Raw genomic sequence first — 12,748 nt, forward strand, 5'->3', positions numbered from 1 at the left:
AGCAAACCAGTTGAACCTGTAGCTACCCATGTCTGCAGAGAATTTCCTACAGCAGCACTGGCCATGATCTGGAGAAAAAGGGCTCTGGCAGAGGGCACAGCTGGTGGCTGCATTAGCAGGTAGCATAAAACAGTTAGGGCTGGTCACTGCTTGGAGCAGGCAGTGAGGGGTCCTACCCCTGTGTCCCTGCATCAGTGCTGCAGAGACACTCATGTTGGACTCAGCATGACTTGGTCACACCACCATGACCATAAGCAAAGCTTCCTTCAGCCCTTCTTTTGAAAGGAGTCCACCTGAGGCATGCCAGAATTGCTCTGCAAATTCCCCTCATGTGCATGAGGAGATGCTGAGCAGCATCTTTTCCCACCAGTAAATTAAGTTAGGCTGTAACTATCTGCATCAGATGCCAAATATACACATCAGCCTCCAGGCTTCCTTCATAGAGACTTCTAATCTCATTTTGTTTCTTTACCCTATAAAAATTACTATTCTAATACTCACACTGTAATCCTTCTCCCCAAATTAAATGTCATCAAATCAGATCCAATACTAATTAATGCAATATTTTATGATTAATTACATACCACTCTATACCACAGCAAAGATCTCTTTCAGTAATGGCTAGACAGAGATTACCTCTGCTGATGCATAGGCTCAAGGAATGCAATCTGGACTATAAGACACTTGTAGTTTGTCTTATCTCTCTGACCAAACTTGTTTCATCTCACATACTCATTATGTATTATTCTTAAATGCAGACTCTGAACATGATCAGACTGTGGAGAACACTTTACATATCTGATGCTCTGGCTACTCTAAGAACAGAAATGTTAAACAGCATCAGCACCAGGCCCACACAAAACAAGTTAAAACAATCTGAACTTGGCTCAAAAATTCTGCCACCCTCCAGATGTTTTCAACAGCAAAGAATCACACTTACCACTTTGGGAGCAGGTAAACATCTGGAGCCTGCCTGATTTCCTCCCCAAGTACTCTGCCTGAGTGGAGCAGCTTTCCAAGGATCTTCCTCAGAGGATGTGACCCAATGGTCCCACCTGGCAGGCAGTCATGCAAGTGCAAGCCCCTGGCCAGCACCCTGCTCAGCAGTTCATCTCCTTGCAGTAATTCCAATACACTATGTTTGGTTCACTCATAGTTTCCAAGAGAGGAGGTAGGCTTGAATTGAAGACAATCATTGAAGACTCCCACTTTTCTGGGTCTGTTTCAGGAGTCCCTCACCCTCACGTTCAGAAGAGAATCCCACCTCTCTGTGTCTGGCTTCAGCTTGCAGACATACCATTTTATTCTGCCTTCTGCTTGATTAAAGAGCCTTTCAGAGCCTGGCATTTTCTCTTTGTGACACTACACATATGCTGCAGGCAAACCCCCTCTCAGAAAAGCTAAATATACTGACTCGCTTAATTCTCTTTCTGCCAGGCTTTTCCTCCCACCCTCAAGCCAATTTTTGTGTTTCTGCTCTATAGAGCCTCTCTGATTTTCCTGAATCCTTTTCAAGATATAGAATCCCACAATGAGCCTCCCTAATGCTTTGACACAGGGATTTAATCTGCTTTTCCTATTTTCTGACTTAAAGAGCTGCATTAGTCCTTTCTACCACAGCATCAGGATAAGGATTCAGGCAGGATTGTCTCCAATCTTTTCCGGACCCCCTGCTGGCAGGTTAGAACCACCTGTATCTCAGCTGCACATCCAGGAACTGAGGAATGGAGTTTGCTCGTTGGAGACACCTCCACTCCCACACACCTCCCTCACTTGCTCCCTTGTCCTAGAATCATGGATGTCATGGTTGGGGGTGCTTAGCTGAGCTGAGCTTGGCCTTAGGAAGATTTGCTAAGCCCTGGTGAGTTGTCCAGGAGCAAATGTCTTGCCCTCAGTAGGTTACTGCACCATGCAAGAGAGGAGAGCACAGAACCAAGCAGTGCCTGCTGGCATGCAGGCTGGTTTGACTGTCTGGGAAGTATTTTGCAATGCCTGTTAATATTTTACCCATTCTGTCCAGAGTGACAATGGTCACTGTAGAATCTGTGCACTGACTAGTTACCAGGCTGCACACCATGAACACAGCCTCCTAAAAATAATAGGCTAGGTGAAGGTTTCCTCTTTAATTCTTCTCCTTAAGAAACCAGGTAAAATAACCTCCCCCCCCCCTACCAGCAGTCTCCCCAGTGTAGCCTACCTGAGATCTGGGAGTGAAACAGGGAGTCTTGCTCAGCCCAGGTGCCAGCACTGGTATCACAGTGCATTTCTTCATGCCAGTGCTGCAGGAACCTTGAATGAACCCAGCTCCAGCTGTGGCCATGCTGCCTCTCTGAAGCCAGAAGTGCTGTCTTTGAATTTCTGAGATGATTGCTGAATAAACTTGAATTTCTGAGACGCTTAGAACTGTGATGGCTGTGAACCTCAATGGCTTCATCTTGAGCTCTCCAGACAGGCATTACCCCATCCCCTTTCATACCATAAAAACAGCTGGAAGAGTCAGGTGAGGCAGGCAGGCACCATCCAGCCACTGCCTCCTCTCAAATGGGAACAGCAGGAGTGATTCCATCTCACATGCTGTCACAGAGAGGAGGATATTCAGCAAAGCAGTAGCACAAGAAGAGGCTGCAGCTCCCCAAACCAGCCACACTCATGCTACAGGCCCAAGTAATTTGCAAACAATTTGATGATTTAATCACAGACTCTCCCAAACACGTGTTAATTTTTAATGAATGGTCAGCTGGTAGGAGGCCAGCATAACCTAAAGGGTCAAAGCAATGGGCAGAGAAATGGCAGAGAGCCCCAGACTGTAGGTGAAAGCACAGCTAAAGGCATCCTGAGGTTGTTACACAGGGAAAATCCTTCCTGGGCAAAAGGAAAGTTCTGGGTGCTGAGAGTAGGAGCATTTATAGAGAACACTTTGCCTTCTCCACTGCTTTCAATAATGCTGCAGGATTTTAATTAAAAGTATGTATTATAAAGAATTAATAAGACTCAAGTAGATTAACAACTACATGTATTAACAGCTGCATTCTGAGATCTGTCAGTGAGCCAAGGCTTAATGGGGAGACATCAACAACAGAAAGCCTACCTAGACCCCCAGTGACCCCTGGTCCAGTGCCATTTAATAGGTCTTAATATCAATAATCTGGATAACAAGATGAAGGCTTACATTTGGGGCTGATAAAACACTGAACGCTGCTTGTTGCTACAGCATGAGCTGAATGGCCTGGGAAAATTATAACAGCCTCCAGCCCAGTGATGGGCTGCAAAGAAAGGTTCTTGGGAATGGAGAAGACAGGCTGTACCACAGGATGGAGAATCTCCCTGAAAGTGAGGCTGGGAGGTGAAATTAAGGAAAAAGGCTGCAAAAGAGCAGTCCCCACACATGACTGTTGCCGTGAGCCTGCAGCACAGTACCTTGGCTCTGAGGGCCGTGAGTCAGAGGGACATGGAGAGGATTTCCAAGCAGAGCTACAGCTCTGGCAAAGCCAACTTGATGTCTGGTCCGGCTATCCAAACTTCAGAACAGGCACAGAAATCCCAAGGAGCAGCAACACCACCACAAGAAAGGAGCTAAGAGTTGGAAATGTGACAAATAAGGCTGCATAGGGTGCGAGGAGGACAAGGTACTTCATTGCCTCAGGAGGTCTCCTCACTGCCAGAAGGAGCAGAGTACTGTTATGGGCAGAAGGAAGGGCAGAAGCCAAAGGTGAGAAGTTGAAGATGAGAAAAACTGAAGCCTGGAATTAAGTACAGCATGGTCACTGAAGGTTGCAGGGGCAGCCATCCCTACCATGAAGCAGCTTGCAAAATAAGTTTAGATCTCAACTAGATCTCAACAAGTTTAAGGTCTCAACTTAAATTTTTTGACATTAGTGGCTCAGGCATGAAGAAGAGATGCTGCATGGACATGCTTGCTGTTTTGCCCTGACCTGTAAGCACCCCACCTGATCTCCTGTCCAAACAGCTCCAGCAGCAAAAAGGAGGCCAGGACTGATTCCTGCAAGCCAGAGAAGGCAGTGGAGAAGGTGTGGAGGGCTCTGCCTGAGGACAATCTTGTTCACCTGCTATTCCAGCTCATGCACATGTTTTTCTAAAAACAGGTACAACAGCCTGAGCTGGCTCTGTGGCATTACACTACGTGCAGCACTGTTCATTGCCAGCCCTTGACCCAGGGAATGCGTAATTTCCAGCCTGGAGCTTTAGTACTTAATTACTTGCACTGGAGCAACCCCTTGTGTACCTTCAGCTGGCCTGCTATGGTGATGGGGCCACTAGCCATGGGCTCCTCTTTTCATCCTGTTCAGCCTGAACCTCCTCTCCATTGCTCCATGGTGAGTGAACTGGAGCCTCTGAACCCAAGTAATGCACCAGCAACTTTCATACAGCACAGCAACCAACTCTGTTACTCATACCTGTCTCTCCCATACATGCCCAAGTGAGCTGGTGCCAAAACCCACAGCATAAGCACAGCAGCACAAGTGCCTGAGTCAGTGTCCACTTCAGGTTTACAAACCTTCCCCATTTGGGTCACTCTGATCTCCTCCCCAGGTGCCCAAAGGAAATGATCAGCAATGCTGCCTTTGGCAAGCAACTTGCAGGGCAAGTCCTGTCTGCAGAGCCACAGGCTGCACCCCTGTGGGTGACTGCCCCTCTGAAAACCCTGTCATGTACCAAGGGATATCAACACCTGCTGGGGTGCAGGGCCATGAGCCCAGAGAGATGCTCTTGAAGCATCCCACCTCCCACACATCTGAGACCAGGGCAAGCATGATGCTCAGGAAAAGGGTCAAGGAGATGGGAAGTAGCAAGGGCAAGGAGAGGGAGGAGGAAGGGAAAGCACCAACCACCTCAAATACTGTCAGCCACTGGGAAGGTGGTGGAAGGAAGTGCTGGTGCTGCTGGTGGAGGTACTTCTCTGTTGGTCATGAGAACAGCTGCCTGGCCTGGGGCACTGGGTTGGCAGGATAGCTGCCAGCTGAGGTAGCCCTGCCATGTCCCAGTGCCTTTCTTCCCCACTCCTGGGTGCTGAGGCTTATCTGGTCTCTCCTGGGAAAAGGAAGAAAGGAGAGAAGCATGGCGTGGGCCATTAGGAGCTGTGTGAGAGGGTGCAGGGGCTGAGGGCTCAGTTTGCACTGCCCTGACTCCTGTGCTGCAGGATGTAGCCAAGGGTTTGTGCTCTGCTGCAGGACATGAACATGCTTGGTTTGGAAGATTCAGACAACCTGTGCATTCTTGCAGCTGCTTTTCATAACAGGGAGTTAGAGCAGCCAGGGGGAAATGCCTCTGGGTGCTCTGTTTGCTGCCAGGATGTGGGCTAATGAAGAGCAGCCATGAAGAGGCAGCTGCCAGCCACAGGCAGGGGACACAGGCAGAAAGGTGCTGCCAAAACACCTCAACCCCCTGAGTACGTCACTCGAAGTCACACAAGTCTATGTTGGTATGAGTGAGAACAGGACTAAGGGAACACTGGATCCTCGTGTAGTAAGTGGGATCCTAAACAGTGAATGCACAGAGCTGCCAGCCAATGGAGAACTCTGCCTCTGCCCCAGCAGTCATGGGGGACCAGCCAGGCCAGCAGTCCTTGTTTTCAGCTGCAGCCCATCCCACCCAGCCACAAGAAGGTGGGGACAAAGGTCTGCCTCTCCAACAAAGCTTCTCTACCCTGCTCCATGGGAACCAACTTCCTGTGCCACAGCCAAGGGAATATAAACTTTCTGCAGCCATCACCTGAGCCAAAGCTAGGCTGGGGGATGCTGGCAGATCCACAGGGTCAGGCAGAAGCAGCTGCTCAGGGCTGGAGCTTTCCAGGTCTCAGTAGCCAGTTGAGGGAGGTTTGCAGCTGCAGCTGAACTGGTCCTTCCAATGAAGGGATTGGGTAAGACAAACACAGTGAGGTGTTGGTACCAGTGACAGACTGGTTCCTGTGGATGGGGAAGATTAGCACCACTGCTTTCTGCAGTCACCCAGAAAAGTCTTGTGTTCAGAGTCCAGCACCTACAACGTACCCAGGTTGGCATTTGAGCCCTGGTGTGAAGCTGGGTAGAGCAGCCTGCTCCAGTCCAGCCTAGCTCCCCTCTAACCCAGCCACAGACCCTGTGCAGGACAGTTCTCCCCTCTGCCAGCACCCACAACACAGTCATGGCTTGGCAATGTCACCGCCCAACAGCACTGTGTCATTGTGTGTGTCCAGGGCATTGGGGACCTGTTTCATGCAAGGCCTCCCCAGCAGTGCTGAGGGACCAGCTTCAGACAAGCCTGGCCACAGGAGACAGCCTTGTGCCCCAGATCTCTGTCCTCCATCAACTCACCCCAGTCACCTCCAAACTACTGCTCCTCCCACTCCAGCAGTTGCAGCCCCACACAGGGCTCTGATGAAAAGCGGAAGCCTTGATATCCTCTTCCATAGAACTTTCCAGCAAGCCTCAGGCCCTGCAGAAAAGCCAAATTCCTCAGCTGAAATGGCTCCCCAATTCTGTGACAGCAAGTGACTGTGTGCAAGTGTGTCACTGCCATGCTTCAGTCCCACAGCTTCGTCCTTCCTTTTCCTTCACAAGCCAGCAAATACCCTTAATGTCAAGAGCCAGTGAGGCCTGGGGAATTCATTAAGCTGCTTTCTCAGAAGCAGAGAAGCTGAACAAGTTCAGAGGGAGAAGGATGGTGGTATCCAGCACCAGTAGCTGCTCCCAGCAAGCCCAGAGCCACAGCACCCAGTAAGTGCTGCCTTCTCTGGGGGAACAGCCCACACTTCTCCCATTGCACCAGGTGGCTGCAGCTGGGAGAGGCATCGCATGGTCTGGATGTGGAGTGAGCCTGTCATCTCTCCCTCATCAGCACAGCCAGGCCTAAAAATATCTCAGAGTGGGTTGATGGTGGTTGTGCTACAGTCTCCATTATGCAGATGGAAATGGCTGGTCCCTGCCAGAAGGGCTGGGGAAGCACCAGCTCCTCTGCCCTGCACTGGCACAGGATCTTGGGATCCTGTGCTGTGCTGCAGAAATCTCCACAGGAGAGAGGTGCCAGGGACAGACCACGACACAGAACATCCCAGACAGGCACAGCATCTCTGCTAGGGATATCCTGGTCAAGGCAGACAGTTCCATAGGCTTTGTCCCTCCTGGGGGCATGGGACTGAGCAGGGTGGGGAAGAGGGGAACAGAGTTTCACAGGCCACTGCCATGAACTCCTAACAGTAATGAAATGGGGAGCTGCCCAGGCAGCACATGATGAGTCAGAAGTGCACCCAGGCAGCTGAGCTGACAGCACCATGTGTACAAGCATAAGGGCACAGGGAGCTGAAGGATAAGTTAGCAGAGCAGCTACAGCATGAGTGGGATGAACCCTCAGCCCACAGGAAAAGCCAGAGAAGCACTGGAGCAAGGGGCCAAACTTACAGGTTGGCAAGGAAGCTGGCTGGCTTTATACCCTGCAACATGCTGCCAAAGGGCAAAGCTGCCAGCTCCTCCCTTCCCATCTCAAATCCACATGGCCTGACAGTGAGCACAACTGCTGACGCTGAGCCTCGGGCAATCGCTCACCCAATAAACCTGAGTGAGAAAAGCAGCAGAGACTGCTGGAGAAGTCAGGAAGGATGTAGTAGCTCGTGTAGGAATGGCTTACAGGATAAGATTGTGAATCCAAAGATTCTGGCTCTGCTATAGACTCTTGGCAGGCAGGCAGAGTCTGATTTCATCCCAGCCTCAGAGGTGTCCACAGGATGTCACAATCAACCTTGACCACAAACCAGAAGTGCTGTTTACTCACCCTCATCACATGGTGTGCTTTCCTCAGATGCTGGGCTAGCAGGGCAAGCCCCCTACACAACCAAACCTCTCCAGGAACAGTGACCCAGCATCAAGGCCCCACTGACTGGGTGGCACTTCCCAGAGGCACACACTCCAAGCACAGACCTGTCACACCTCCCCCTGCACCAGACTGTTGGCAGCTCCCACAGCCTGCAGGGAGCTGTCGCCAGGGATCAGAGCCCTGAGCAATCTCACCTGCTTGTAAGGCTGGAGGAGAGGTTGTGCTGGGAGAGCTGTGAGTCCAAAACACCATATGGCCCAGCCATAGCCAGGCATCTGTTCACTGGGAAGTGGAAAATCTGCCTCAGCAGGTACCAGGCACCTCTCCAAAAAGGCTGCACAAGGGCTCCTCTGTCCAGTGGCTTCTGGAGGAAGGATTTTCTAGGCAGGCTCCAGCCTGCCTGGAGAAGGGGCAGGGATCTTCTGTGAGAGGTGATGGTTGTCCAGCCCCCAGGGTCGCCCCCACAGCCCTAGCCCTGCACTCTCTCTGGGAATGATCTGTGCAGCCACCACACAGCCAGTGCATAAATGGAGGCTGCTTCTTTGCAGTCTGCAAAGATGGCAAAAGGACTGATCCAGGTCCCCCAAATCTGGTGGAGGACACAGGCAGGCAGGAGGAATTGTGGGCAGCTGTCTCAGCCAGCATGGTCCAGGGTAGCAGTGAACAAACCAGGCTCCTGGGCAAAGACCTCCCCAGCACACTGTGCCAGTGCAATGCCCCACACAGACAACAGTCCTGCCCCACTGTCCTGCCTGTTCTGGGCTGGAGAGACATCACTACACTGGGCTGGGACCCCTTGAAAGGGCTCCTCTGGAGAAGGTGAGGAGTGAGGAGCAGGAAGCCCTTCCTCCTGCGCTGGCCCATCAGGTGCTGACGTGCCTGGCTCCCAGCCCACCAGCTCAGAGTCACGCAGCTCCCATGAACGCCGTCTTTCTTCTCCCTGCTGCAAAGCCCTTGGCAGCCCCTCACCAGCTTCTAGTGGGGAGGGAGAAGAGCCAAGCTCTCTTTTTATGTCCTTTCCCCTTGCCAGGCTCTGCACAGTGCTGAGGGCCCAAGCTGGGGGTCTCCCTGCTGGTGACAGCACTGCAGACCTCTGCTCCCACAGGAGTCACCCTCCAACCAGCGAGGAAAAGCAGGGTTGGCTCCAGCCCCACTGTGTGGATGGCTGAGGGTCCAAACAGGATGCCCTGTACTACTTCTCCATCTGAAAGAGAGAATGGCAGAATATGAGCATTTACACTTCTGCCAGTCCCTGTGGACACCAGCTGTTAAACAGTGTGTGGAAACATCTATCCAGCTGGAACTGGGAAGGCCAGAGAGGACTCAGGACAGACCCATCTCTGGCTGCCAACACAACTGCTCTCTTCATCCTGCCCTGGCTCTCCTGGGCCTGAACAAGTAAAGCTGTGTTCCTGCTGCAGAGCCAAGTAGCCTGGGCAGCCATCCACCACAGGCAACCACAGTTCCAAACCACATGGGCTGCTCAGCCCTTTGGTGTAGCCATTCTTCCCCATCACCAGTTTCCTTGCTCTCCTGTATCACATCACTCTGTTTTCCATGGAACTGTCTGCAAGTTAACTGCACCTCTGTACCTGTACCTGCAGCCCATCAGCACCCACCACCCACACTAATGGCGTCCACGCACACTATCCTGCACCCAAGACGTAATTTCTTTTTAATTGCTTGGGGCTATCAGGAAGGAAGTTTGAGTTAGCCTCTGCTGTGAGGATAGGCAAGAACATTAGCTCAAAAGTTGCAAAGATACTGTATTCAAGAGAAGCAGGAGCACTTGAGGAAATGAGAGTCCAAGCATATGAGCTAATATCAGCTCATTCACAACCATCTGATCCCCATGTCTGAAGAGTCCCTGGAGGTCCATGGGTACAACACACTGCCACGCCTCCCTACATTCAGCAAGACTGTAGGATTAAGTCACTATACATTTTGAAGTAGTTTACTTTGGTCTATAGCATACTTGTTGGGCTGTAAAGACAGGCTTGCTCCTAATTCCATATGGAGGACTTCAGCCTGGATATGAAAACCAGCCACCCACCTTGCCTACAGCCTGTGAGGAGGCAGCTCTTCCTTCAGCCAGCAGTGTGGATAACTGTGAGAGCATCCCAGTTCCTGGGGTGTGGGGCAGCATGAGGAGCCCACGCTGCCAGGCAGTAACTCATGGGAGGTGGGAGAGCCCAGGCAACAGGCCTGTTTTATTTCTCTCCTGCATCATGTACTGAAGGTGTTCACAGCCACTAGAACCATTCATAACAGTGAGAACGTTTCCAAAATGCAAAATTCCAGGCCAAAGATACCTCTTCTCAGGCTCTCCTACCTCACTCAGTTTTGTTTCAAAATTAACATGCATACGATACCATTTAAATCTTTTTCCAATACCCTCCCACAAACTTCCCTCATTTGCTAGGTGCTGTCAGAACTGTTTTGATGCTGGCATTGTCACATTACTCATGCTGCAGCAAGGAGGCTGTGGCAGTGCTTCTGCATGGATCTGCCACAACTTCATGAAAAGAGGGCAATCAGATGAATATTTCCCATTCCTCTGGAGACCATTCTGTGAGGCCAAAGGAAACTGCAGATACACACCCTCAGCTATGCTCATTACTGGAACCAAGCAACAAATGCCACCTGGAATGTTGTGCTCTTCATTCATCTAAGGGATAAATCTACAGCTGTTCAACAGCTCTAACAGCAACGTAGAAAAACAAAGACTGATTATGGGAAAAGAGGAAAAAGGCTTATTTTGACTTTTAGCAATACAACAATATTGTTGTTCATGTTCAGCTGAAAATACTACTCACTTTACACTAATCTAAATGCCCACACTGATAGGATTTGTGTAGTAGCTACAAATTTGTCAGGGAAAAGGAGCCATTATCATTTTGCCCAAACTACAAAAGCTGGCTATAGGAATACCTGGCACGTTAGGTTCCAAAGATATGAGCTGAAATACCACCCCAATAAGCAAATTCCTCAAGGTTACTGTTACACTTGGTGTATCGGTAACAAAAATCCCTGAGCTACAGTAGAAGAATCTCTTTTCCCTGACTGCCAGTTCAGCATGTCTTAACCAGCACTGTGAAATTCAAGAGTCAACACCAAAGTAAAGAACAGAGCTGTCTGAGACTGCACCCAGGTAAGATTTTCTGATGACTCCTCTACTGGCACTCTCAGCTACAAAAGGAACCTAAGGCAACTCAGTTCTTGCTGCAGATCTCTCAGCTCTGTATTTCAATTAGGAGAGATGATTCTGTGGTCCCAACTCTGTTCTAGCTAAACAGCCAAGCCAGACTGAGTCCTTAAATAACAGAACTCCACTTAGGTCTCTGAAAGACACCTGAGAACTCACTAGATAAGCATTAAGGAGATGAGTTTTAGCAAAGAGTAATGCTAACAGAAAAATTAAAAGCATGATGAGAATTTCCAAGTCCCATTGCTTTAGTTCTTAAATTAGTTTACAGATTGTCTTTTTAGAAATTAGATTTATTTCTTGAGGAAACTGAAAACAATATACAGGCTACCAGTCTTGATTTCACCCCATGTTTCATTAGAAAACAAGCACAACTGCAGACATGTCAGACAAAAGGAGCCCGGTTAAAGAATGGAAGAACAGAGATGCATTGGAATTGTTAGGATAAGTGACTATGCTCCTCAAACAGCGCAGAATCAATTCATCCCAGCTAAAAACACCATAAAGAGAGAGAAGAAGAAAGAAGAATGGGTCCTACTACTGACAGTACTACCTCTGGTCATCTGAGAAGTCTGCTGATAGAAAAAAGGTCTCCTAGAAGTCTAGCCAAAGGCAGAAATATTACTGCAATCAGGTGCTTTACAAAGAATATATCATCTTTTAAAATCCTATGAAAAGTTATCATTGCTTTGTGAAGCTCATCCTGAATTAAGGGCAAGCCACTATTTGTTTATACAGAAATTGCTCCTTGTGGGTCCAACCTGAATCAGTCACAGATGGAAGCTCCATGAAAAGTGAAGAGGTCTAGTGACTGCAGCACCACATGCAATGGACCCAACAAAGGGCCACCAGAGCTCACACTGAGCATGATTTTGTACTTAACATACTCAAGAAACACCTGACTAGCTGATAATCTGGCAGCCCCTCGCCCCCACTGGAATGATGCTGTAAAAAAGGATAAACACACTTCCAAAAAAGCCAAAACCACTGAAGAAAATAATCAGACATGATAAAAGTCTTGGTAATGGAAAGCCTATGTACTTTTGAGACAACTGCTCTGTACAGAACTTTTACTGTTTTCTGTTATGCTTCAAGCCATAAACCAAATTGCTTTTGCAAAGTCAGATAATAAAGACCACTCAAACATCAGGGTCACTGATCTTAAGTTTGGAGAGAAGCCTAAAACACAGTTTAGTCCCTGCAGCAGTTAACAGTGTGCTCACATTTGAATGATGCAGCACAAGAACTGACAGGAAAATTGGGAAGGCCCTTTGTCTCAGAGTGCAGGATGGCAGCACTTTCCAACACAGGGCAGTCAACTGTGCAACTGTCAACAAGAACAAATCTGGCACCTGCAGAAAATGTGCCAGAAACAGATAACAAAGCTCCTGTTCCAGAACAAATACTATGCACAGGAGCTCCTGAAATCACTGAATACTGTCAGAGGTGAGTGGCAAAACCTGCTGCAGGTGAACAACAGAATATCCTGAGTTGGAAAGGACACACAAAAATCAATAAAATCCAGCTCTTGGCCCTGCACAGAGCAGCTCCAAGAACACCACACCAAACAAATCCAGCTGTTTCCTACTAGGTCATCATTTTAGGATGAAGCTGTTGAGCCAAGTGTTTGCAGCACAGGTAGTCTAACATCTGGCACCTAAAAGGTGCATTTAAGTTCTACAGCAGTTTGAGGACAAAGACTGAATGCAAGCACCTTTTCTCTAGAGGGAGAGTGGC

The 12,748-nt window shown here is 49.2% G+C and overlaps 1 protein-coding gene and 1 long non-coding RNA gene across 8 annotated transcripts in view; one reads left to right on the forward strand and one right to left on the reverse strand.

The window, feature by feature from the left end:
* The window catches only part of ST3GAL3 (ST3 beta-galactoside alpha-2,3-sialyltransferase 3), a 180,772-nt gene extending 171,365 nt beyond the window's left edge, over positions 1-9,407 (reverse strand). For 3 of the 7 annotated variants that reach the window (XR_012581286.1, XM_074545926.1, XM_074545929.1), the window contains exon 1: positions 2,198-9,407. Coding sequence is in view for 4 of the 7 variants with exons in the window: in XM_074545926.1 (XP_074402027.1) it covers positions 2,198-2,474 (277 nt within the window). In the remaining 3 variants the exon portion in view is untranslated. Of the gene's footprint in view, positions 1-940; positions 2,139-2,197 lie in introns of those variants that run through there. The other 4 variants (XM_074545927.1, XM_074545930.1, XM_005482179.4 and 1 more) reach the window with 4 other exon arrangements.
* Positions 1-12,748, forward strand: part of LOC141729842 (uncharacterized) — a 32,474-nt gene that overhangs the window by 431 nt on the left and 19,295 nt on the right. The window lies entirely within an intron of this gene.

Source organism: Zonotrichia albicollis, chromosome 8, assembly GCF_047830755.1.
Source record: "Zonotrichia albicollis isolate bZonAlb1 chromosome 8, bZonAlb1.hap1, whole genome shotgun sequence".
Lineage (NCBI taxonomy): Eukaryota > Metazoa > Chordata > Aves > Passeriformes > Passerellidae > Zonotrichia > Zonotrichia albicollis.